Source organism: Canis lupus, chromosome 26 (genome assembly GCF_048164855.1).
Source record: "Canis lupus baileyi chromosome 26, mCanLup2.hap1, whole genome shotgun sequence".
NCBI lineage: Eukaryota > Metazoa > Chordata > Mammalia > Carnivora > Canidae > Canis > Canis lupus.
The window spans coordinates 6,627,605-6,654,680 of record NC_132863.1 but is presented as its reverse complement, the minus strand read 5'-3'; the positions used below and the strand labels follow the sequence as shown (position 1 = coordinate 6,654,680).

At 43.9% G+C, this 27,076-nt stretch overlaps 1 protein-coding gene across 5 annotated transcripts in view; it reads left to right on the top strand.

Annotated features, from left to right (window-relative positions):
- DTD1 (D-aminoacyl-tRNA deacylase 1) overlaps positions 1 to 27,076 on the top strand; it is a 184,263-nt gene that overhangs the window by 143,651 nt on the left and 13,536 nt on the right. For 3 of the 5 annotated variants that reach the window (XM_072799872.1, XM_072799870.1, XM_072799873.1), the window contains one exon: positions 24,834 to 25,005. The exons of 1 other annotated variant lie outside the window; for it this stretch is intronic. In XM_072799872.1, coding sequence (XP_072655973.1) covers positions 24,834 to 24,986 — 153 coding nt within the window. In that variant the 3' untranslated portion in view covers positions 24,987 to 25,005. Of the gene's footprint in view, positions 1 to 965; positions 1,056 to 24,833; positions 25,006 to 27,076 lie in introns of all 5 variants that reach the window. One more of the 5 variants, XM_072799871.1, reaches the window with a different exon arrangement.

The window sequence follows — 27,076 nt, the reverse complement described above, 5'->3', positions numbered from 1 at the left end:
GTTACTTTGGAAGCATGTATCTGATTAGAATGATCTGTTCCTTAGATATTGGTAAAATGTGTCTGTAAAACCATCTGGGCCTGATGGTTTTTTGTGGGAAGTGTTTTTTGCTCCCACTTTCAAAGCCATTCTTGGTTTCTTTTGAGTTTAAAAACATTCTGCAGACTGTGAAGGTCATTTGGGGTGGTGGTAGAGACAGATGGGAAGCTGCAGGGGCCAGGCAGGCAGTGATGGTTCTTCTTTAGCTCCAGCCCTGAGCTCTGTCCTAAAAGAGGGAAAAGTGGTCATATCAGCATCTGTGCATCATGGGAGATAAGGAGACACCATTCTCTTCAGGTAGGTCTCTAGAATTGGGTTGGAGCCATACTAGGGCTCCATGAGGATCTTGGCATTGTTTTCATCTGACCTCCATCTGTTAACCAGGCTCCAGATGACAACAAGTCTGCGCTGGCCACCCATTCTTAAATGCGCATGTTGTCCCATACAGACCTCATTCAGATTCCCTCTCTTGTCTCCCTGTGCCCTTTCCTTTGGTACAGTCTTGTGTTCTTACATTTCTACTGGATGCATTTGCACCATAATCTGTGAGAATGGGGTCCCCTAGAGGTAGGCCTTGACCAGCCTGCTCAATCCTGGTAACTCTGCATCCCTTGGAATCCTAACATACCTGTGTCATTTGGTTAGAATCCAGTGGTGGAAAGGCACAGAGATGGCATAGTCAGGTGCAGCATGGCCTATGGAATTGGGCACATGCATTTTAAGTAAAGATGACTATGATGGTTATGTAGGTGGGATAGGAAAGATTTTACATGTGCATTTAAGATATCCACATATTTGATAACTTTCCTTGAGTGTATGCCTGATTAGCAACTTAGAGTTTTATGTTGGATTTATCTGGCCTAGATGAAGTGTAGTTTTATTGACTCATTCACCATCTGCATGAATTTTGTAACTTATGTGAACAGTCCAGCTGTATCATTGGGGACCATACTCATTCCTCATCGGCACAATCTGAAGGCTACACTGTTGAGAGCAGAATAAGAGACATCATACAGGTAGGTGGACCTGGTGTGTCTGCAAAGTATGCTTTCAAGGAACAAGTATAGAATTGCTGGGTAAATGGCAGATTGGTGCTTTGCAAATCATCATTCAGATAGAGTAGATTTCAAGCCTGCCTGAAGTTTGAATGCCAGGTTCCCTCGAAATCTGAAAATCCTGTCTATTTTTCTGTAAGCCTAAAACACAGAAACAACATAAAATAAATGCTGGAGATTTAATTATTAAGTTAACGAAATCAGGTTTTTGTGTGTCTAATTTGTGGAAGGAGTCACATCGCTTTAGACTGGGTCTTCTTAATCATGACACCATTGCCATTTCAGGCCAGATCATTATTTATTGTTGGAGGTTGTTCTGTGCATTGCAGGATGTTTAGCAGCATCCCTGGCCTCTGCGCACTAGGTGCCAGCAGTTCCTTCACCCATTTGTGACAAGAAAATAGATCTCCGGACACTGGCAGATGTCCCTGGCCATGGGAAGTTCTGGAGGGGACAAGAAGAGTGCTACTTTGCTATATAGTAAGACACAGACTAGTGATAATAATAGTTTTATCTTGGAAAATTTAGCCAGCTTCACCTACACTGCTTATCTAAGGCATTCACCAAAGCAGGCATGTTCTAAAGAATTTGGTGTTTCCAAAATTTTAATTTGTGGCGTAGAGCCTATTGCCAGGCTGATCACAAGAAAAAAGGATCATCGTATTCCAAACATACTATTTTCTGCAGTCAGCTCTGATATTTGGCGCATGGTTTGGCTTTCACATTGCAGTATACTTGGTTTTGTGTATGTGCTTCAACGGGGTAATATGCATGTGTAAATGTATAATGTACACAGTAAAGGTGCAGTTATAATAAAGACTGTGAATTATTTAATAACACCAGAGACTGGGATCCCTGGGTGGCGCAGCGGTTTGGCGCCTGCCTTTGGCCCAGGGCGCGATCCTGAAGATTCGGGATCGAATCCCATGTCGGGCTCCCGGTGCATGGAGCCTGCTTCTCCCTCTGCCTGTGTCTCTGCCTCTCTCTCTCACTGTGTGCCTATCATAAGTAAATAAAAATTAAAAAAAAAAAATAACACCAGAGACTGTTACAGGTGAATTCACACATATCATATGCATGTTTGTGCCAGTTCTTTTGTAGAGTAAAAAATGTTTAACCTGTTGCTTCCTACATTTAATGGTTCTGTGAGTTTGTATATTTTGGTTATAGGTCTAAAAATATTTTAAAATGACTTAAATAATAGGGACATATATCACAAAATAAAGTATTTAGAGCCTTAGGCTTCATTAATACAGTGGTGCAAGTAATGTCCTCCAGGTCCAGGTTTTTTCCATTTTCCATTTACCTTTCTAAGTGCATTGTCTTTATTTACCTTTCTAAGTGTATTTCCAGGTGTTGCATACACACAGACGGCAGTGACCTGAGGCAGAAGGGCCGTCTCCATCTCATGTCCCTTTTTAAGACCTTCCCTGAAGCCTCTAGCAAACTTTTCCTTACATTTTTGGCCAGAATTCTGTTGCATACTTTTGTCTCAGTCAATACCTGGCAAGATGTATGGGGTGCATAGGCCATGGTGGCTTGACGTATGGCCTCTGAGGGATCTGGCTGGTCAAGGGTGCACTCAGTAGGAATTCTGTCAGCAGGGAAGAATAGGGGCAGAGTGGGTGGGCAGGAAAAGAGAGCACCTCCCATCAAGGTATGTTAAGAGTGGATCTATTTTTAACTCTTTGAGGAACCTCCACACAGGCTGGGAGTTGGGGTGACTGGGTGACTGGGCACTGAGGGTGGCACTTGGCGGGATGAGCACTGGGTGTTATGCTAAATGTTGGCAAATTGAACTCCAATAAAAAAAAATTAAAAAAAAAAGGTATGTTAGGAGTGGTGACTCTGAGCGCAATGTCCTAGTTCAAGAAATGGTGTGTGAGTTTCTGTTCAACAGAAGAGTGATGTGCTTTCTTGCTTAATAAACAGAGTTTTCTTATTTTACTGTTTTTGTATGAGCTCTGTATCACAAACATTTAAGTTACATCAGAGTATAAATGCCAATTTTACATATAGCATGGAGAATCCCATAAACAAGGACAAGCTGGCAGCAGTGAGTAACAAAGTAGGGAAGTGATTAAGACAGTGGTTGTAGATGTTCATGGGAAGTTGAATATATCCGTGTTAGCACAGGTTAAAACAATAACTACTGAAGGCTGGCATCAGGCTTTGAAGTTCAGAGTCTACACATGTTGACTTAGGTTGATGAGTGGCTTATGTTGTCATGGGGAAGACTTGCGTTGGGCACCCACACACTACATAGATAACGGAAGTGGAAAAGACAGAGGCCCCATGCGTGTGACTTTTTAATGCCAAGTGACTCTTCTTGCTAGCAAACTGGATCCCAGCAATAGCCTGGAATTTGGTACAGAATCCCTTTTCTTAGGGAAAAGCTAAGGAAAGAGGAGGAGGGAGAGTTAGGCAGGTGGTACATGCTTTGGCTTCTTTCTGGACACTTTCAGCTCAGCCAAGGGGCATGTAGGGTATAGTCCAGCTTCAATCATGTTGACTTCATCCAGATGGCTCCCATTTAGAGATGTGGAACCTGGAGTATGTGGGAGAAAAGCTTCCTCTCCTTTCTCCAAGAGGCCCTCACACTGGAATATTTATGGGGGAAATGCCATGCAAATTTAAAAAATGATCGTGTTTGGAATGAGATGTTCCTCTTCCTTCACCTGACTCTTACTGCCTCTTCCCAGCTTCAGGTCTGCATCAGCTGGGGACATGTGGAAACACTGGTCTGCATTTAGGTAGATCAAAATTCAGGCACCAGATAGCAAACCATGTTTCAGTCCAGGAAGCCTTGGGTGTTTAGGAATCTGTCGTAAAAATCATGGCCCTAAAAAGAGTGAGCATGTAGGCTTGCAAGTACACAGAAAAGAAAAACCTAGGAGACAAGTAGAGGTGGTGGTCCAAGACTTATTCCCTGAGCTTTTTTGTTTTGTCTGCAATTTGTCCTCAGCCTTATTTGAGAATTCCATGTCCAGAAACCTCAGTTCTTTTACTATAATTGCTGACTGCTTTAAATAAATTGGCTCATAGTCAGTGATAATTAGATTTCAGAATTACATTGGTAAATATTTTATTATTATCAGGACAAACAATAATATGAATATGGCCCTACAACTCTGTCATAGTTTATGTATTAGGTTTCTAACCTAGAATGTGATTTGGGATCTGTAATGGGCACTAAATTATATATATTTTTTCATTTTTCTCCAAATTGTCCAAAAAAGAAGAGCACTCCCTCCTCTGGCAAGATTTAAAGTATTTGCAAATATTATTTTAGTTTCAGGTAAATGGGGATCTATTTCATTTTTGTGTAAGATTTCCAAGGAAGGAACTCTGTCAGCTGTCAGGGACCTGTTGTCAGCCCTTCCAGAGCAAGCTGGTCCTTAAATAATAGAACTTGAACTAGCATTCTCCCTTGTTTCTTTCAGTAGTGGAATGGATGTTAAATGGATTTATATTTTTAAAAAATTTTTAGAGATTTAATTTCTTTTTAGAGAGAGAGTGTGCATGAAAGAGCAAGAGGTGGGGGAGGGGCAGAGGGCGAGGAAGAGAAGCCGAGGGAAGCTCATCACTGAGCATGCAGCCTGCTGTGGTACTTGATCTTACAACCCTGAGATCACAACCTGAGCTGAAACCAAGAGTTGGATGCCTAACTGACTGAGCCACCAGGATGCCCTTAAATGGATTTATATTTTTATGAGAAAATTGTTATGAAGCTATTCCTTAGCCTCTATTGTGAAGTTAGAAGTTTGACATAATTTGTTTCTGTCAGGTCTGGTTCTGTTGGGCCCAGTTCTGTTGGATCTAATCTCTTATCTGATGAGTGCCTTGTACGTTGGCAGGAGCCACCGTTTTGTTTTGTTTTAAGTTTTATTTACTTATTTTAGAGAGAGAAGAGCATGCACACTAGAAGAAGCACACAAGTGGGAGGAAGGGCAGAGGGAGAAGGAGAGAAAGAATCCCAAGTAGATTTCTTGCTGAGCATGGAGCTGGATGTGGGGGCATGACCTGATCTCAGACCTGTGAGGGCTTGATTTGAGTCTAAAGCAAGAGTCAAATGCTTAACTGGTTGAGCCATCAAGGAACCCCCAGGAGCCACTTTTTGATGACATTTTCTGTAAAATGCTGTAGTCCTCTTGAGTAAGATGCCATGACAGTCTCACTTTGAACTCTCCGAGGTGCTTCCAGGTTGGCTCACCATTAGACCTTGACTCCTAGTCACAGTCTGTTTTCAGTTGCCTCACATCTCTCTCTGGATAACAGAGGTCAGTATCATCATTGTACTACATCAGCATCTTCTCAGAGTTGGCCCTCAGTTATAACTGTGCTTCAGTGGATGTCTAGCAAGAAATCCCCAAGGCACGGTCAGCACTTTCTCTCATTCCCACATCTTGCTCTGTATCTGGTGTGGTGTTTATCCCTTGGAATTCAGACAGGCCTTCCTGGGTGGTCAGAGGCAGATGTTGAGGAGTGCTGAAAACCTTCTGCTCTACTCTTGGGCTCTTTCCAGGCAGATGGGTGCTATGGTTGCTTCTAGAGAACTGGCATCTTTGTGCACTGCTCCCTCCATCTGGATAGTTTTGTCTTCGTGGAAGAGATCAGTTGGTGCCAAAACATTGGATTGTCCTGAAGCTCACTTGTTCAGGGATGTTTCTGAATTTATGGGTGTGGTGTGGGGCAGGTCTGGCATAGCTGGTCTGTGAGTAACTGATGGAACCTGAAATTTATACATTTCTCTCGCTGGCCTGACCTTCCTAGTGACAGTGGAGGCATTTCCTTTTCCAGTTTCATCAAACTCATGCTTCATCTATTTGTCCAGAAATGTCCCTGGTCTTGATGCATTAATTGAAAATTGTGCAATTTATTTGTCTGTCTGTAAGCCCCATATTTATATTAATTCTTATCATGAAATTGCACTGTATAAGTGATCTTGCACAATAAATAGAGCAATGATGGGGGGCAGTTGTCAATCCAGGTTTTTTTCTTACAGAGTACTGACATAATTCAGACAGTTAATCATCAGTGTAAATGTCAGCTGCTGGCACCAAAATTTAGATATCTTGTGCATGGACATGACGAGAATGACATCTTAGAGATGTTTCTGAGGGACGCCCTTTTGGGTGATTGGGAATTCTACTCCTCTTTTCAGGAAGATTGTCTCAGTAGAGAGTGTTGCTCCTTTGTCTGCTGAGGAAGATCCAGATTAGTCACGGGGCTTTGGTTTGATTTATTGCCATTTGTTGTACTTTTGCTCCCAGTCCAGGCTGAGGAGATGGGGACACAGTATTTTCTTAAGATATTAATTGCCAGTGGAGAGATGGGGAGAAGTGACTTGGGAGTGACTTTATCTTTTCCAGAGAAGAGAAATGTTGGAGACTAAATTTGGAGGATTACGATCTTTGTATTCTAGGAGCCTGTTGGCCTTGTGAGTTGAGAGCTGGTGAGGAAGGTGTGTGGGTTTCTGTGTGCTAGGGCCCATGGCAGTGGGGAATTGGTGAAGGGATGGCGTGTACCTTCCTAGATGGGATGTGCCAAGATGCTAGTATTGGGCCCCATGCTGGACTTCATGCTTATAGGCCTGATTCAAGGTAACTGTGAGCTCTAGAGCTGCAGGCCAGACTGGATGCTTCCCAAGCTTCTGGGGGATGAGGGGCAGGACTACTATGGAGACCTGAATGGGGCAATCAGTCCAGCTCCCAGAAAAGACTAGAATGCTGAAGCTGAGTCTCTGAAGATGATTAGGAGTAAGGTGACATAAAGTCTAGGCATGCACTTAGGCCTGGGCAGAAAACAGGGTGATGGAGTAGGGTTGGGGAGAGTTTCGACATCCTAGAGCATGAAAGGCAAGGGGAGGGGAAGTGGGAAACAAAGCAATTTGAAGCCAGTTCATGGAGAACTTTCTGTAATACACTGAAGAGCATTGACCTGGTTCTTTGGAAATGGAGCTCCTCCCTGGAAGGCTTCTAAATGGGGAGTGACTTTATTTTTTCAACAATTTTACTGAGATATTATTCACATACAGTTCACTCACTCAAAGTGTAGAATTTAGTGACTTTTACTATCTTCAGAGTTGTGCAGCCATCCCTACAAAGGATTTTAGAACACTCCTATCACCACAGAAAAGCCCAAAGCTCTTTAGCTGTTGCTTCCCATTCTCCCCATCTCCAGCCTAGACAGCAGTGTGTTTTATTTATTTTCTGCATCTTCAGATTTGCCTGCCCTAGAAATTTCATGTAAATGGAATCATGCAATATATGGCCTTTGGTGCCTGGGTTTTTTTCACTTAGCATAATGTTTTCAGTGTTCATCCACATCATAAGATGTATCACTAGTTCTATTCTTTTATTTCTATTACTCCATTGTATGACTCCCTTGTATGGCACATTTTATTTATCCACTCATCAGGTGATGGACATTTGTGTTGGGTATCATGGATAATGCTAAGGAGTGCTATTTACAGGCCATCGAATTGGCATTTTGACTGCATCTCTGGCTGAGTACAGGATAGATTTGAAGGGGACAAGATGAGCCAGGGAGCAGTTAGGTAGTTACAGAAGTCTCTGTAAGTAAGTCCTTTTCACACTTCTTTAAATGTGGAATCTTGGGTTTTAGCTAAAATCCCATGCAGAACTGGAGTATATAACACAGATTATGGAACTACCCTTGACAATGTTGTGGAGGCCTAGAATCCTTTGCCCTCAGCATCCCCCTTCTACAGAGCTGGTGGGGTGAGGGAAGTTGCTTTTTGAGAAGTTAGAAAAGTTGGTTATATTGGTCAAAGAGGAATGTCCCATGGGCAGTGTGGCTTGCTGGAGGAGGAGGAGGCCAGGAGTCAGAGGCCGGGAGCTGGGAAAGATGAAATGTGGAGTTTAGGAGAACCAGAGCCTACGTGCTGACAGCTGAGAGTTTTACTCTTCCGAAGGTTAGAGTTCCAGGTGGGGAGTAAGTGCTGGAGTAAGGAGGCCCGGGAACTGCAAGGTAGGGAAGCTGGGTGGACCTTGATTAGAAATAGTATTGCCCAGGGGCACGTGGGTAGCTCTGTCTGATTAGGCATCTGACTCTTGATCTTGGTTCAGGTCTTGGTCTCAGGGTCATGGGTTTGGGCCCCACTTTGGGCTCTACCCTGGACATGGAACTTACTTAAAAAGAAAAAAAAAAAAAAGAAGAAGAAAGAAATAGTGTTGCCCAGGGTGACAGTGAGGCCTGGGCCAGAGACTGTGAGGAGTGCTGTCTGGAGGTCAGAGGATAAGGAGTAGAAGGTGGAGTGGCCCTAGTTTATAAACTCCAGGGCACTTTCTTGGGATAGAGTGGATATGGTTAGGGAGAGAGGGAAGCAGGAGGAGGCAGGCTTCCTAGTGGGTAGTGAGCAGGAGGGGAAGGGGAAGTTCTGCCTTGGAAGGCCTTCAGAGGAGTGGTGTCCACATGGGACAGGTGGCCTAGGGTAAGGCAGAGGGGAGGCTACTGTAGAAGGGGGGCTTGTTTATACCATAGAGAAGAGATTCTTGCATGAGACAAAGGGCTACAGGGAAGAAGGCCAGAGCTTAAACAGCATGTGTTTGTATGTGTTGAGGTGATGGAGAGAGGCCTGGAGGGGTTTGGATATGGCCCCTCCATCAACTCTGAGTCTAGTGAGCCCTTCCTGCCCGGCCCCCCACCTTCCTGTCTGGTATAGACCACTTGCTGGATAGTAGCAACCACTTATCCTCAAGGCTGGTGGGATAAACTGGCTAAAAGTGTCCTCTGGAGTGTGGAAGATTGAAAGCAATCACAGTGGGGTGAGTTTTGGTCAGAGGCAGCAGCAGGGCCTGGCGGGGGGATGGGAGTTGCTTTCTCTCCCCGCAAAGTCCACTGGCCCTTCTTCAAAGTGGCTCACAGCAGTCTAATTGAAAATAGTGCTCCCTCAGGGCACCTGGGTGGGTCAGTGGTTGAGTGTCTGCCTTTGGCTTAGGTTGTGATCCCAGGGTCCTGGGATTGAGTCCCGCATCAGGCTCTGTATGGGGAGCCTGCTTCTCCCTCTGCCTATGTCTCTACTTCTCTCATGAATAAATAAATAAAATCTTAAACAACAACAACAAAAAGAATATGATGCTCCATCTGTATCCTCAGTTTAAGATAAGCTCTTTAGCCAGTGTGTCTCAAAGTGAAGGTACACGTGAACCCCCTGGGGGTCTGTTTCAACACAGACTCTGATCTGCACATCTGGGTGAGACCAAAGAGTCTGTTTTTTCAGCCACCTCCCAGAAAATGGTTGGAACATCTTGGAGCATTGGGGGCCAGCCCCAGTTCCACACAGGTTGTTGCTGTTCAGGCTCTCTCTTTTGGGGTCTGGTTGTGGGAAACTGGAAAGTAGAGGGAAATAGAGTAACCAAAAGTTGTCAAGTCTTTTGAGGACCTTATTGGCATAAGACACTTGACATCCATTTGGGATGTGATAGGTCTTCCTCATAGCGTAGAGTGGGGCTGATTTGTTAGGAGAAGCTCCTGTACGATTTCCTGGATCTGCCTAGTAATATGTGTATTTTGAGCAGGGGATCAAAAGAGTAGAATGGCTGTGTGAGTGATGCTTCTATTCTGATTTCATTGTTAGCAAACTTCCTCTGGGAGGTGATACTCCTGATAGCATCTTGAAAAATGAGTTGTGGCTAATTACAAATTTATCTTAGAGTGGGGTGGAGTAGCTTTTGTTTGTACTAAACTATAGCTGGTGGTTTTACAAATACGTTTTCTCCCACATAAATGGCATTCACAAGAGTTATGTGGTGCTTGGCTAACATTCTTTTTAGAAGTAAATGGTAATGATAGCAAATGTCAGATTTCTTTTTTTTTTTTAAGATTTTATTTATTCATGAGAGAGACAGAGACATAGGCAGAGGGAGAAGCAGGGTCCCCACAGAGAACCTGATGTGGGACTCGATTCCAGGACCCTGAGATCACAACCTGAGCCAAAGGTAGATGTTCAGGCATCCCACAAACGTCAGATTTCAAAGAAAGTTTGCGTGCTACAGTTCTAGCCTCCGGTGGGTTACCTGCATGTGGACCCAGAGACTAAGGAGGCTCAGCCATGCCACAGGGGCATTCAGAGCCTAAGTTTCAATCAAATCCTTGGCAGTGTTGAAATACTATTGAGAGAACTTCCTTTTCTCTTACAGGCTGTGGACTTGAGAATTACAAGTTTGTGATCAAGAGTTTTTACTTCTTTAGATATTCTCTTTGGGGGCAAGTTAGGTTGTTGGAATTGTTTGGACAAGCAATGACTAAAGATGAAGTGTCATCACTCTTGTGTTTTTAAAAAATGTTATTACACAATATTTGATAGCTGGAAGAGGATGTACATAATACGCAGACATGTAAAGAGCATAATGTTGAGATGAACACCCAAGGATCTGCCTCCTAGCTTACAAATAGAGCATGTGCCATACCCAGGGGCCTTCCTGTTCCCCACCTCACCCGCCCAGCAACGACACTATGCTGTATCCTGTCGGTCAGCCCTGTTCTGCTGAAAACGGCTTCAAGCACATGCCTGTCACGAAGCAGTAGTGGCTTTCTCTCTTTTCTTTTCTTTTCTTTTCTTTTCTTTTCTTTTCTTTTCTTTTCTTTTCTTTTCTTTTCTTCTTTTCTTTTCTTTTCTTTTCTTTTTTCTTTCTTTTCTTTCTCATTTTTTAAGTAGGCTCCATACCTAGCACCCAGTGTGGAGCCCAACACAGGTCTTGAACTCACGACCTGGACATTAAGACCTGAGCTGAGGGCAGCCTGGATGGCTCAGTGGTTTAGTGCCGCCTTCAGCCCAGGGTCAGATCCTGGAGTCCCGGGATCGAGTCCCATGTCGGGCTCCTTGCGTGGAGCCTGCTTCTTCCTCTGCCTGTGTCTCTGCCTCTCTTTCTCTCTCTCTGTGTGTCTGTCATGAATAAATAAATAAAATCTTAAAAAAAAAAAAAGACCTGACCTGAGATTAAGAGCCAGACACTTAACCAACTGAGTCACCTAGGCACCCCTGGCTTTCTTGTTTAATGATGAAGAAATGGGAATTCTAGTTTTTGATTACTGCAGTCATAGGCTTTTCATAGCAACACCTCAAATCAGGTGAATCATTTATTTGAAGAATCCCTTTTTTGGTGGACTTTAAAGTTTCTTCACAGTTTTTATTATTATAAAAATGAGTGCAGTGAATATCCTCATGCATGTATCTGTGTACTAAGCCACTTGTTTTCCACAAAATAATTAAAATAGGTGGAATTGCTGAGTCATACTGTATGCTTTGAAATGGGCATTGCCAAGTTGGACCCCCAAGGCTCAAATGTACACTCTCCACTGATAATATATAATGTTCCTTTCTTCAAACCTTTGCAAAGGCTGATTATTATCATTCTTTAATCCTTGGCAACTTGATGAATAATCATATATTGTAACTTATTTTTTTATTTTATCAATTGCTAGTGAAGTTGGACTCTTTTCATAAGTGTATTAAATATCTGCATTTTTTCTATTTATTTATTTGTTTGTTTATTTATTTGAGAGAGAGGGAGAGGGGCTGAGGGTAAGGGAGAGAGAGAACCCCAAGCAGGCTCCATGCTGAGTGCAAAGCCTGATGTGGGGCTCGATCTCACGACCCTAAGATCATGACCTGAGCCGAAATCAAGAGTCAGATGCTTAACTGACTGAGCCACCCAGGTGCCCTGCATTTCTTCACATTTTAAAAAATACTTGTAAATCTGGATTTTTGAATTTTAATAAATTTGATTAATTTCTCATTTGCATTTTCTTTTTTCTATTCACTAGCTAGTTTTGGAACTTATATAACATTTTATTGGTCACATTACTTAACAGAGTTTCCTTTATTACTCTCTCAAGAGGCTCCAGCTCGCTGAGTAATTTATTTATGCATTTATTTTTTTTTTTAAGGATGGGAATGGCTGTGATACTTTCTGAATACTTGCATGTTTGCAGACATCCTGGTCGATATGGAATATTTGAGTCACCATCTTTTGCTCTCAGACTCTGCAGGCGTCATCCTGATACTTGGTTGGCTTTCTTCCTTCTCTTTGTCCACCCATCTGTCTGTTGTTGCACAGTCATTCTTTCATTCCTCCAGCACACAGTTTGTTAGTTTTTCCTATGTCCCAGCTCTCTCATGGCATTTAGTGGCAGGAAGAGAAGACAGGTGCCCTCTATGGATTTCTTTCAAATTTCCCTGGATGGTTGGTCCTTCCAGGACATATTCAAGCCTTTCTGTAGCCCAGAGGTTGTCCTCTGGTGATGTCTTTGCTTATTGCTTTTTGCTGTATTTGCTCTGAGCTCTTCTTTTGCAATTTCTGTCCTGCAGTTGACTTCTGAGTTTCTGCTCCCTTTGCTTATAGTCTTGTCCTCTTGATATTGGAAGGATTACATGAAATGATTTTTCTGAATTATTAACTTTTTTATGGTATTGGGTCTGTTGTTAACTATATCCACTGTTTGAGTTTTCGTTCTTAAATTTTAAATTATTTATTAAAGTAATTATGTACATAATTACATAATTGGGGATCCCTGGGTGGTGCAGCGGTTTGGCGCCTGCCTTTGGCCCAGGGCGCGATCCTGGAGACCCGGGATCGAATCCCACATCGGGCTTCCGGTGCATGGAGCCTGCTTCTCCCTCTGCCTGTGTCTCTGCCTCTCTCTCTCTCTCTCTGTGACTATCATAAATAAATAAAAATTAAAAAAAGTAATTATGTACATAATTGAAATCAGCTAATACCTAAAGGCTTAAAATGAAAAATCAACTCCTTTGCCTGTTTTTCCCTGTCTCTGTCCTGTTCCACACAAATGAGCACCGTTAACATATTTGAAGCTATTTCTTTGGGGACTTTCTTCTCTATTCCTAAATAATAAACTTTTCTTGTTCTTGATATATTAAATTCTGGCATTACCTCATGCTACTTAGCCCTGTTCACCTCCCACCCCATCCATCTTTCTAGTATTATATTATTATTAATTGATTAATTTTTTGATATCATTGTTTTTAATTGAATTAATAGTGTTTACATTGTCATAACTCTGTAACTGTTAGTTACTACAGATTCAGATTTTATCTTCGGATTCTTTTTTTGATCTTATTCAGCCTTTTGCTTTTCTGAGATTATGTACTTGTCTTTCTCTTCTTCACATTGTACTGAAAGTACTGTATTTATTCCTGCTGCTCCCAAACTGCTGTTTGCCACACAGCCCTTGCAGAGGTCTTTTTTGTGACAAACCAGTTCTGGAGCCCTTGCCATTCTCCCTTTGGATGTCTTGCTCCCTGGCCTGCCAAGCCCTCATCTTGCCTAAGCCTGCCCATGATTTCTCTTCCAGAGAATGTCCACTGTTTCTCTGGGTCCTCCATCTTCCTCTTTTTCTGGATGATTGTTATTGTGTTCAGCAATTCTTCACTGTTCCAAATCTGCTCCATTGGCGTTTGTACAACATGTAGTCCAAGGGGGGGGGGGGCCGAGAAAACGTCCCACTTCCCCTTTTAAAGACTTGCAAATTGAAGAAACATTTTGAATCATTTAAAGAATACTATTAGTTTGAAATGCTTGTGAACAGTTTTCTGTTACCAATTATGCCCTGGAATGGCAAAACTGAAATTGCTTTAGTGTCTCCTTAAACTTTGCTACAGTTCATGATTATGAACCAGACATGTGCCGGCAGCGTGATAGATGTTGACTTCAGTCTAAAGTAGATGTTGACTAAAGAGTTGCCTGTTCTTTCTGCCTTCAAAAGGCTCATGGCCTACAAACCAATAAATGCACATAGGCACAGAGGAGAGAAGATGCCATTCACTTGGTGTGTGGAGTGGCGGAAGACCAGCCTCTGGCCCCAAGTGCTGTGCATCGTTGCTTCTTGCTCAGTGGAGAGGAATGGTTACTCCTTTCCCATAATTCTTGAAGTCTTAAAATTAGCTCCCATTGAAGGAAAAGCCCAGGCCACTGACAGAATAAAGAGTTGAGAGGTGTTAGAACTGCAGTGACACCTTGTTCTCCAATAGAGTTAGAGAGTGGAGTGCAACGTAATAAAAATCCTGGCTACTAGATTATGGAGTGTGCCATGTGGATGGGTGATGAGTGTACAGAGCATCAGCATATGTAATGAAATGTCGTGGAATTACACTCCAGACTTGCTCAGTTGTCCCTTCACGTTGCTGTGTTGCTTAGGGCTGCTGTGACTGCCACTGTCCTCCAGTGTCCAGGTGTGTAAACCAGCACAGGATACTGGTTAGCAGAGGACCAGGTAACAAGTTACACATAGTGAATTATCATATTAAAGTGTGGCTGAGTTAGACAAGTTTAAAATGTTTCTGGTTTGGGTCCTCCCAGAGTAAGAGGATTTATATAGAGACAGTTAATTTTGGAGGTCTTCCAGAAAGCACAGTGAGACAGGGCAGTGAAAAGGCTACTAAGGCTGAGTTGACGATCCCTGGGGACCTCTGGGGGAATGTGTAGTAATATTTCAAAGTTGGCACAATGATGGGTGATGAAGGTGGGTTTTAAACCCCTCAACTTTCATTACTTGTTGACTGAACTCACTCCTGGAGGTGTTGTCTTCCCAGTACCTCTGGCCTGCCCTGCACTTGGGGCTAGCCCCTGCCTTTGGCCAGGTGGTATCCTCAGGCAGACAGATGCAGCTGGAAAAGCATGGGCTTATAGGCGGTTGTCCTCTGACACTACAGTGACCGTTGGGCAAGGGACACAGAGAGTCCTGGTAGCATCTGCTATAGTTGGCCAACTTGGAGATCTGAGGGCAGCTGCAGTGATAGAGAAACTCATGCTTGAGCTGACCTTGAACCCCTTGGCACATCCCACGATGGCCTAAAACAAGCCCCACTGTGTGTGCCTGCGTGGTGAGGGAATACACTGATGCGACTTAGTGAAGTAAGATTAATAGGAAAGACAACTGAACACCCCCATCCTCAACCCCCCGTTATTTTTGCATGCCTAAGAGGGTTTTTGTTAAACAATGGGGAATTCGAAAATAAAATTAGCTTGCACGATTTCAGATGGGAACAGATGCCTGCTTGCTTGCTTTTTTTTTTTTTTTTTAATTCCCACAAAAACCTCAAGCAGAGTTAATAATGTATGAAAATTAGGTACCATATGTGCACTTTGCTTCGTAATGTTTTTATTAAGCAGCCCGTTGATTTAAAAATAACACGACAGTTGACATAATGGCAGATACTGCTGTGTATGTGGAAGCATCCTCTGAACGTTCTGTCAGGTTTTCCATTACACAAAGGACTTTTTTAAAGAAGCTTTCAGAATTATCATATAATATGAAATTATATCAGATTACAGTTTGATAAAACAAATTGCCCAAATACAAATTCCAGTTTCTTAAAAAAGGTCTCGTCAATTAGAGATAATCTATAGAAGTAGGTTTTTACAGATGGTTTAAAATGCCACAGTGGATTCACACTTCTGTCTTCTCAGAGTTTTGCCCATATCATTTGCTGATTGGAATTTGCCTTCCCTTCTTTCCCCTTCAGATCCTCTGCTACCGTGGCCTATAAATAGTGGGAAAAATAGGGAGAAGCAAAAGGCTGTAGACCCAGGGGTTTCCAGTAACTCAAAAGATGTCCTGGTTCTGAAGGCAAGGCCAGTCAATATGCGATGGACCAGCAGGTGGAAGTAGCCTTGCCCAGCGTGTGAGTGTAGGTCTCTGCCATTCTTTGAAGAATCCATTTCTGAAGGTGTTTTGGTCCATTATAGAAGGGCAGCGGGCTGCTCCAATCACCATGGTGGTGCATCTCCATGGTAGTGATGCAAGGTTGCCTCCCAGTTTCTGTGGTCTAGGAGAGCACACTGAGGCACAGGCAAGTTCAGTAATTCAGCCTAATCCTCAGGAGGTTCATTGCTGATTGGAACATTTCTGTATTCTACAGTGCTTCACTTACACATTACCTTGAAATTATTAGCTATTCAGCAAAGCATATATCTAGTGTCAACTTGTTTTGTTTCTCTGCAGGGTGAATGAAGGACCACACAGGGCAGTTTAAATGACTTTACAGAGTTAGGGCGTTTTTACTGGTGGTGGGAGTTGCCGGATACTAAGGAAAGGCAGTGAGCATTCTGGAAAGTTCCAAAGCTATTGAAATGAATTGATGGGGCTGATTGGTTTGTGGCACTTTGTCCTTTAACTCACACCCTTAAGTCTAAGGGAGCCTGGCTGGGCATGTCCTTCCTTTGCAACATCCTGTGATTGCCCCATTGTGCCTCCTGACCCCAGCAGGGCCACAGGTGTAGGCCAGCACCCTCAGAGTAATAATACCTTGTGGTATTTTAAAAAGTAATTGCAGAGGAGACATTTGATCTTTATGACTTACACCATAAGACTTTCTTGGAATCTTTGCAAGGGGTTGGTTGGAACAGAACTTTTCCATCTCCACTACGGTCTATAAAAATCATAGTAACTGACTTCATGGGGCTTGAGTTTTTCTTTGGTTATTTTCTTCACTCTCTAATTAGATTTTGCTCATATGCGGGACAGAACAGGCTGGCAGGAAATAACCAGTATTAAAATAACTCAAAGACAGGGCTGTGGGGGTGAGTCCAACATTGCTCTAGCAAGAACAGAGACGAGGTTTGCTGTCCGGGACCTGTGAGCTTCTGTCCTGGGAGCATTGGCTCCAAAGGAGGCAGCTTGACTGAAGTCTTGGCCAGGAGTTGGGAGACCTGGTGCTCTTCCCAGCCTGGCTGGTGCCTGGGTATGGTCTTGGGTGTGCTGTCTTTCAGCTGACTTCACCTCTGTAGCACTCAGAAGCAATCTGAGAATCATAATATCTGCCTTTGACTTCTTGGAATCCTAAAGGTGGCAAACTAGTTATCATAGTCTAAGGGATCATTTATTTCCTGAGTGCAAAGAAAGACTTTAAAGAACTAAAATTAAAAATTTAGCTTATGTCCATGGTTCCTTTGAGGAAAGAGCTACTCTCTTCTGTCAACTGTAGGTTCAAAAAGGAGAAAGGATGGTGGCATGAGTGGTTCAGTTGGTTAAACATCTGCCTTTGGCTTGGGTCATGATCTCAGATTTCTGGGATCAACCCCCACATCAGGCTCCCTGATCAGTGGGGAGTCTACTTCTTCCTCTCCCTCTGCTCCTCTCCCTGCTCGTGCTCTTTCTGTCTCTTTCTCAAATAAATAAATAAATAAATAAAATTTTTTTTTTTTTAAATGGAGAAAGAGGAAGACCTGACATGGTTTTCATGAGACGTATGGGACCTTATGAGAACATTGACAAGAAGCTATATTTTTTTTGCCATCGTTCCCCCAAACCTCATTAGAAGCAAGCTTAAGATACCATCTCACTCTGAGAGTGATCCTTCCATCAGGAATTTCTGGGCACTGGTTTTGTTCTGAAATGACTGGCAAAGAAGTAGGTTTTCTAGGGCCCTTTTAAACCTGCACCCAGCACCTACTGGCCTGGCAGCCAGTAGTGCTCCCCAGGAGGCATGCAGAAGGGACAGCGACAGCAGGCCTGGGTCAGCTCTGCTCACAGCCTTCCGGCTCATGTGGCTATTCCCAGCTGAGCGGCAGCACCTCACCTGAGCTTCTCCTGCACTGAGTGGAGTCTAGGGAAGCCTGGAGTCTGACTGTACGCACCACACTGAGCACTCAGGTTTTCTCAGCAGGGCGCTCCTGGCAGCTCATTAGTGTCCACCAAGGGCAAAAGTTCTTCATTTTGTGTCATATGTCATCATCACACTGGAGCGTCCCACAGTGGGAAGTGATTGGCCTTGGAAGATCCCTCTGAAAGTGCTGTGGGTGAGAGGACACAGCAGATAAGAAGGATCCCCTGTTTGTTTGGTGCTCTACATGTGCCAGTGCCGATAGCCATGCCATATCCTGTCCCCACTCGTGCCCTGGGCAGGCTGAACTGGCGGCTGATGGCAGAGCAGTTACAGAAGAGTGGACAGAGGCGTGGAGGATTAAATGGCCTGCCAGGAGTGCCTCCTGTCCCCTGTCCAGTAAGCTGCTGCCTGTGTAAGAGACAGCTGTGCCTACCCCAGCCACTAGGCCTTACCCATAGGGCTGACATCACTCAGCTTGGGGGTTGTGGAGGGGGTGTCCTGCGCTCTTTCCTCCCCCTGAGCACTAGTGAAGAGCTGTGTAGGCCCACAGCTGACATAAGTAACAGTTCGAGTTTCCCTTCCCTCTGAGGCTACAGAGTCACACAGTCACTCTTCAAACATAACAGGTCCTGCTCATTCTTTTCTGCTCTCATTCATGCAGTACTTTGTGCGTGCCACACTGTGCAAGTCACATTACCACAGTTGTCTTCATGAATGGGGAGCTCAGGGAAGATTTGTTCCCAGGGCTCCCCCACACCACCAGCACCCCTGCTGTTGTTCCCCACGTTTATGGTTATCACCAGCAGGTGCATCAACTTACCTGTCATTCCCGGATGGCGACACTCCAGTTCCCGCTGGTGGTGCCATCTCACCATAACTCACCCCTCAGTCTTCCCATATTTTCCCGGGTTGTCCTCACCTTCACCCTGGCCTCTTGCTCTTCAGCCTCTCCTTGTTTTCTGTCATCTGCCTGTCGTTTTCTGTGCAGGCGGTCTGCACTGCCTGTGCTCTCCATCTTCACACGTCCGACAATGAAGAATGAATACATGGGACAATGCTGGTCTCCTCAATTCACGTGCCTTCTCAGCCCTCCAACAGAACATTGACTCCTACCCCTCCCTCAACCCCAGCTTCCATTGGTCCTCCCTGACCTATTTCTGTCAGTTCCTTCCTGACCTCCCCGAGCTTGGGGCTTGTCCCCTCTTGAGACCACCACACTCTGGCCATTCTGTGTCCCTTGCTGTGATGCCATTGTACTGACTGCTTGCTTTGGTTGCCCCTGCTCAATGGCTGGGCCTTGAGGGTCCCTGTCCTGCCTGCGTTTTCTTGATGCTGGCAGCTGGACTCTCCTGCTGTGTGTCTGCCTTGTATCAGTGGATGGGCCTGGGGCCAGACTCCTCTCTCTTGCCCCAGTCTGCCTCTCGTACTGCTGTTGACAGGCCACACGGGGTCTTTTCCTGAGGACAAGTGCCAGGGATTTGAGAGAACTGACTCTAGGCCCTTGTTGCTTTGGGAGTTTTGGAATGGTGGCAGCTCTCAGAATGAGGAGGGGATGTCTGGAGGTACACAGAGAACTCTGGAGAGCTGTGACAGGGCGGAGCTAGAGTCCATTGGCCTGTAGGGGAGGACCTCCATCTCCTTCCTGTTTAAGCCATACTCAGGTAGATTTACAGCTCTTGCAGCTGAAAGCAAAATATCTCATAAAATGTGCACTGAACTAAATGAGAACATGGGTGTTCAGCAGGTTATGTAACTTGCATAAGGTTTCACAGCATGCAAGTGACCAAGATGGGACCAAACTCTAGGCCTGTAGACACCAAACTCCACATTGTTTTCAGGGAGCCACATGCCTTCTCTTGTTTAATTATGAACTTCATTTAAGACTTACATTGAGCACCAGCTATGAATCACGCCCTATTCTAGGTGCCAGGGACACAGAGGCAAACCAAGCAGACCCCCTGGTTTCCTGGAGCTGTCAACCACATATATAGGTGATGACCTCCACTTACTATGAGCCAAGCCCTATTCTAAGCACTTGGCAGGTATGAAGGGTAATATTATAATCCCCATTTAAAAATTTTATTATTTTATTTTTTTAAGTTTATTTATCTGACAGCACAAGCAAGAGGAGCAGGAGAGGGAGAAGCAGGGAGCGCAATGCAGGGCTCAATACATCCAGTGGCAGAGGAAGCTGGGGTACTGGCAACTCCTGCCACTCTTCCCATAGTATACAGCAGGCCAGGCTGTGATCCTTCTTTTCCCTTGTCTTCATGGCTAGAAGATATGCAGGGAACTCAAGGCCATCTCTCTCTGCTAAATTAAAGAGTAACTAGTTCTAACATGGGTTCAGCTCCTTGGTAGTTTAGCAACAAGCTGCTGTAAGGTCTCAGTTTGCTGTACATTTCTGCCTTGATGGTTGAGGAAGTCAGAAGGCTCAAATACAGCTATAACTCAACATTAATTATCGGGGAATAAGGCTGGCTGATAAACCTGTGTTTATTAGGGAGGGAAACCTTGCTCTGCAGCCTTCTGCAGCCCCCTCACATCCTATTGGCTATGATTTCTATTGCAGCCCCATGTGATAGCAGGGTCAGACATGGGCACTTCTGAAGTAGCAAGTAAGTCAGCAGGGAGGGAAGAAGCAGCTGGAAAGATGACTGTACCTGCAGTGCTGGCAGATGACAGTGGTTTCTCTGTGGGATGCTGATGATAATACAGCATTACTGGCTCGTTTAGAACAATCAGGGTCATACAGGGGGAAGGTTCCTGACAGGTGACCCATATATGTCCCACTGACATTACATCTGTCCAGATGTTTAGGAAGAAATGTGAATGTCCTTAGGTGGGGCTTGTCCTCTCTAGTGTGGCTGCAGTCTCCACCATGCCCTGTTCTGTACTTTGTTGCTTCCCTCAGTTTGCTATCTGCCTGGTCCTTCAAGGCATTTAGGCTTGCAAGCCCTGAAGTAGTATCCATGTTGAACTAGTTTATTCTTGCATTATGCATTTTGAGCATGGACGTCTTAATTACAAAGAAAATCCTTTATTTTCTCAGTGGACTTAATCATGACTTTGGGGAGTTTGGGATCTAGATAGTCCCATCCCCCCTGCTTTAGTCCCCTCTGAACTTTCTGAGAATCACCATGAGAGGTACAGGCTGGCTGTAGAATGGCTATCTGGCCCTTGGCAGTGTCTGTGTGTCCAGAGCTGCTTTTGGAAGACTGGATTTCTCCCTATGACACTAGAGCCTGTACAGTCTGCATAGTGTTTCCTTTGTATTATGGACACCCTCATCAGTTAATTAAAAACTAAGAAAACAAAGGAAAAACCAAAAGTACTCCATTTCAGTGTTTATAGATCACATGTTCATGGGACCTATAGTAGTTTACATTCCCCTTGACATCCATCTTTCTGTTAATTTGAAAGTTGTTGACATTCTACACGATTCCATATGCATTACCAATTTCTTTTCTTCTTTTTCTTTCTTTCTCATTTGTTTCCTTAAAAAAAATCCAACTGCTTTCTTGCCTTGAGATTTAAATTCCAAGTTTTGGCTGCCTTGGATTCCAAGTTTTCTGAGAAAAGGCTTAAATTTATTAGGTTAGTTCACAATGTTCTCATAGAAAACTTTGAGGCATGGAACCATATGTGGTTGGGGTGTGTTAAGATAAATAATGTAAGAGAATCAGTATTACATCCTTCACAGAAACTCGGGCTATGCCTGTGGCTTAAATAATTATCACACATGATTTACAAGTGTGGTCCATGGTGGGAGGGGACAGGGTTGGGGTGAAAGGTCAGATCAGTGTTCCCACAGTTTCATGCTGTGTTGATGGCACCTCTGAATGAGTGCAGAATCAGATGGGCACAGTGGCCACTGGAGGAGCCTCCAGGAAGCCTGCTTTATTTAGGAATTATTCCCCATCACCCTCCCAGGGTCTGGCTTCTCAGCAGCATTTAAGAGTAGAAAGTAAAGAACAGGTTGGTTGACAAACAGGTCTTTGCATGAGAGATTGAATCTTAGCAGTTGGGGGGAGGCTTGGTTTGGCTAAGTCACTGGTGATACTCACATTTTATATATTTACCTCTAAAGAGGCGACACAAAACGGAGAGGGTCTCCTTTTAAAATAAAAATTATTTTCTTAGTTAAGACTAACTTGGAATGTGTTCATGATTTTTTAGTGTGTATGTGTGTGTATAATTTGTCTATAGATACACACATATTTATTATACATACATGTATAAACACATACACAGACACTGATGTAAACATAAGCTGCTGGCAGCTGAAGGCAACTTATCACAGTTCACTGCAGAACATTGATTTCCAGATGTTTGGATTTCATCAACTAGGAATATAGAAAAACGAAAAAGAAATTGGGGGGGGGGTGGTATCCAGCATGAAGTGCCAGCTCTGTTTTCTAAGATCATTAGCAAAAAATTTTTTGGTGATGGCTGTTAGCTAACCTCATCATGGTGATCACTTTGCAATGTATATAAATATCAAATCATTATGTGTACACCTGAAACTCCTATAATATATGACAAGTATATATAGCTCAATAAGTTTTTTTAAAAAAGATTTTATTTATTTATTATAGACATAGAGAGAGAGGCAGAGACACAGGCAGAGGGAGAAGCAGGCTCCATGCAGGGAGCCCGATGCGGGACTCGATCCCGGGTCTCCAGGATCACGCCCTGGGCCGAAGGCAGGCGCTAAACTGCTGAGCCATCCAGGGATCCCAATAAGTTTTTTTAATTTCAGTAAAATACACATGCAATTTATTATCCTAGCCATTTTTTTTAAAGATTTTATTTATTTATTCATGAGAGACACAGAGAGAGAGAGAGAGAGGCCGAGAAGCAGGCTCCACGCAGGGAGCCCGACGTGGGACTTGATCTCAGGTCTCCAGGATCACACCCTGTGCTGAAGGCGGCGTTAAATTGCTGAGCCACCCGGGCTGCCCATCCTAGCCATTTTTAAGTGTGCAGTTCAGTAATGTTAAGAACATTCACATTGTGCGATCCAAGATCATTTTGTGAAAAAAAAAAAAAAAAAATAGAGCAAGATAGAAGGACCCCCATGCACTATCCTCATCGTTTCATGGAGACACCAAAAGGGAAATGAGGATGGAAGACTGTTATCTTAGATGCAAGAAATTCCTCTCATGGCAGAATAGCACAGAGAAAAATGCCACCAAGTATCAGTAGCTGATACTTTCACAAGACTTTGTTGATGAAGCTATGTGTTGGTTTACATCCCAGTGCAAGCATTTTATTATTAGTGGCCAAATGCCAATGCAAGCAGTTAACATTACTGGCGCTGGTCAGCAACCCTGTTCTATATCTGGTTGTGTTTGTTTTTTGAAAATTTTAAAAATTTATTTATTCATGAGAGACAGAAAGGGAGGCAGAGACAGAGGAAGAAGCAGAGCAGGGAGCCTGATGCGGGGCTTGAACCCAGGACCCTGGGATCACAACCTGAACTGAAGGCAGATACTCAACCAGCTGAGCTATCCAGGCACCGTCTGGTTGTTTTTATAAAAGTAAAAATTGATATTTATGGTGGAAGCCCATATAATAGTCATTCCACTCTGATCCTGTTCCCTTCTCTGTCTCCTCAAAACTTTTGTACTGAAGGTGGTTTGTATTCTCCAAGTCAATACCATATTGGCATAAGCCCATTAGCAATGTCTAGTGCTGTTTTGTGTAATGGAATCCTGTCGTATAGAGCTCTTTGAAACTTAATTTGGTTTGTATAACATGATCCATTTTGATATGTGTAGATCTGCTTTACTGTATTGCTTTATTTGACACTACATTTATCTGTCCTTTAATCAGTGGATGTTTAGGTTGTTTCTGTTTTTTTGCGGATACAAACAATAGTGCAGTGCTCATTCCTGTCATTTCCTGTGCATATTAATGGGAATTTATCCAGGGGAGTTATCTGAGAGAAGAGTTGATGGGTCAAAGGTGAATTGGTGTCTTCATTCACAAACTCTAATTATTAGTGTGTTAACCAACCTCACTGTTTAGCATAGCTTTTCAGGTAATAGGGAGTGGGAAAGATAATAAGTCAGCCATTAATAAATTTGGTTTTCTGGACTGAATTGAGAGCTGGTGATTATTGATCTATCTAAAGGTTCAGTTCAAAGTCTGTCTATAATCAAGGGATGACCTGGCAGGTTGGTTAGAGTGTTTTCTTCATGTGCTTGGATATGGGACAGTGACTGGCAGGGAGAAGCCAGCCCTTCAATAAGTTTTCCTCTTTCCATGTGAACTATAAAATGTTTGCAGTCCTGATGTGGGAGGCAGATGAAACTGGGTGTTTCTGTCTCTTGAGCTTTGTTACACATGGCTTTTTTGGTCTAAAAAAATCCTGTGGGCCCAAACTTGGCCGTTGTGCTTTGACGAATTTCTCAGCAGGCCTTTCTGGAGTGGCCTTGCTGTTGCTCAGTGTCAGATGATCTGTTTCTTTCAACTGTGTCTAGTCTGTGGTTTCCTTGAACAAGTTGGGGAGATATCCAGGGGAAAAGTGGACCTAGGTTCTTCTGGAGTCGGATGCCAGAAGTCTAAGAGGGCTCCCCATGGCCAGCATCCCTGTGTAGCCATCATGCGGCTTACTAGGAGCACTTTGGGGTTTTGGATGTGGGTAAGTTCAGCCTCAAAAAACAAAATTGAGACGATTTCTGAATGTGCATAATGTCCTTTTTATTCAGAGCCTTCTCTCTTACCTCCAGCGAATAAAGGAGTGTGTTGATCACTCTTTAGAAAACAGTGGGAAAATAACTTGGTTAGAGAAAGCTATAGAGACATCAGAGGAAAAATAAATAAAAGCTTTTTCACTTATAAGGTTCTTCTCAGCCTGTCAACGAAGTCTGTTGGTTGACCATTTTCAAAGAGCATGTGGCAAGATGAGTTATGAGTGGGGAAGAGTCCGGAGAGATCACATGTGTGACCAATCTGTGTTAACAGTTCAGGTGCCTATCTGACGAACATTTTGCAGACTATTTGGCATATCTGAAACACTGTGGCATATCAGGTTATCAGAAGCATTTTCAGTGGTTGCTGGGTGTAAAGTAATTGGTGTTTTGGATATGCAGGCACATGTTTACATTTGTAAAACAAGTCTTTTTACTTTTTATAATCAGTTGTCAAAGCTTGAAAAACAGCAGCAGAGGAAAGAAAAGACCAGAGCCAAGGGGCCTTCTGAATCAAGCAAAGAAAGAAACGCCCCCCGAAAAGAAGACCGCAGTGCCAGCAGTGGGGCAGAGGGTGACGTGTCTTCTGAACGGGAGCCGTAGACTTAGGGATGAAACTCAGGTAGGAGCCTCCCCTCCTTGCATAGCCCCATCTTCTCACATTTTGGGCAAATGGTAACAAATAGAGAACAGAATGGCTTTTGCAGCAGAAATAATTTTATGAGCTTTTCCGGATGAAGAGAAAAGTGGAGGTGTGGGCAGAGACCCACGGACCTGGGGTGTTCTCCTTCCTCACTTACCTATGTTGGTCGACAACTGCTGCTACCATGAACATTTCCACAGTGCTCGTAGATGTGCGATCCAGACTAGGAGCCTTGCACAGGCCCTTCCTTGCCATGGCTCCATCCTCTCCACTCCTGCTCTCAGCAGTTGCAGTGGGGGCCACAGTCACCTGCAGCCTCTTCCTTTCATAGCTGCCTGCCTCATGTTCTTCCATCCTTCAGTTCATCCTTCTTAGTACCAAGTGCACTCCTAGTTTCCCTTTCCTAAGATAGGGCTTCATTCTTGTCACTTCCACACCCAGGAATGCATCTCAGTTCACTGTAGCATTAAGTCCATTTTCCTGCCTGAAGGTCAGAAGCACCTAAAACTTGATCCGGCCATCTGATGGCCCTTTGCTCACGTTCATTCCCCCAGTGGGCACGTTATTGAGAGCCTCTTACTTGTCAGAGTTCACAAGTTCAGGGAGAAGCATAGAAATCATTAGACAGCAGGGTGGTTTGTTGTGGAAGTGGTGGGAATGTGGAGGGGGAAGTTGGGGAAGCTCCACAGAAGGCAGGACCCCAGAACCCGACCTCAAAAGACATACGGAAATGGGCAGATGAGGGGCGAGGGTGGGAGCTGTCTCATCTAAAAGGAGCAGATGCAAACACTGTTGAGTGTGGGACGAGGACAGAGTTTTGGAACAGAGGTGGAGAAGAATGGCTGAAGCCCTGGGTATGAGTGGGGGTGGGGTATCTGGGGAGCTTCCATAAAATTAGAGAAGTAGGAGAGTTCTGGGTTACAGGGCTCCAGTGTGCAGCTGGAAAATGTGGATTTCATTCTGGGATGGTGGGGAACCTCTGAAATGGTTCAAATGTACAAGTGACATAATCAGGTATGAAGTTTGAGAGAATCACACTAGCAGCTGTGGGGAGTGAGGCTGGAGCCAATAGGCCAGTTAGGAGACATAGCAGAAATCAAGAGAGAAGTGAGGTCTGGCTAAACATGTTGAAGCCTTAGCCTTCAGCTTATATATAGTCTGTGGTTCATACCACGTCAGCATCTGGGTTCATCCTGGAGACGTTGAGTGGTGAGAGAGAACATTCCTCAGATGGTTTTTGGCCTTCTCTTTAGGCCATCTGTGAAATGACCTTTAGGATGCATATTCCCAGGCACTGAGCTCTATACTACAGAGTCAACAGTGATAACTGGGTGCTGTGTAACTGGCTTGCAAGTACAAACAGACCAAAGCAACAGAATAGAGAGCCCAGAAAGATTACATTGTTAACTCACTGGTAGTTTTAAGGGGAGGGAGGCACTGGGTAATAAATCCAGTAATGTTCCCTTGACTTCTCCTCTAATCATTCTCTTTCCTACCCTGTATCTACGGGGAGTGGCCACAGGTTTTGGTTGATTTTTCTCACACTCACGTGAGTGTGAAGCAGGAATCAGAGGCAGGTTTTTTCACACTCAGCCTCATTTGTCACAGTCACAAGCCCTTCCTGCGCCTTTTCTTGGTCTGGATCTAAAGACATGGGTTTTTATTCATGAACTGTAACAGTTGGTATGAGTTAGGGAGAGTCTTCTGGAAAGTGCTACATGGTATCTAAATAATGTTAAATACTCACAATACACAGTAACATTTTATGTGGCATTTGCATCAAATAAAACTTCCATTCCCACCCCTTCAAAACTTTGTGATGATTTGCTCATATCAGTGGTCAGTTTTGTCATCACAAATATTGCTGGTGCTTCTGACTTGCAGTCTGAACAGAAACCCTGAATCTGAAGGGTGAACTGTGTTACACAAAGACAGTGCACACAGTGGCTCTTTCAGTGAATTTTATAGTTGTGCTCATTAAGTGGGTCCAGCAATAACTCAGAAACTCATTGACTTCTTATTTCCATCCTGATGATTTCTGTGGTCAGTA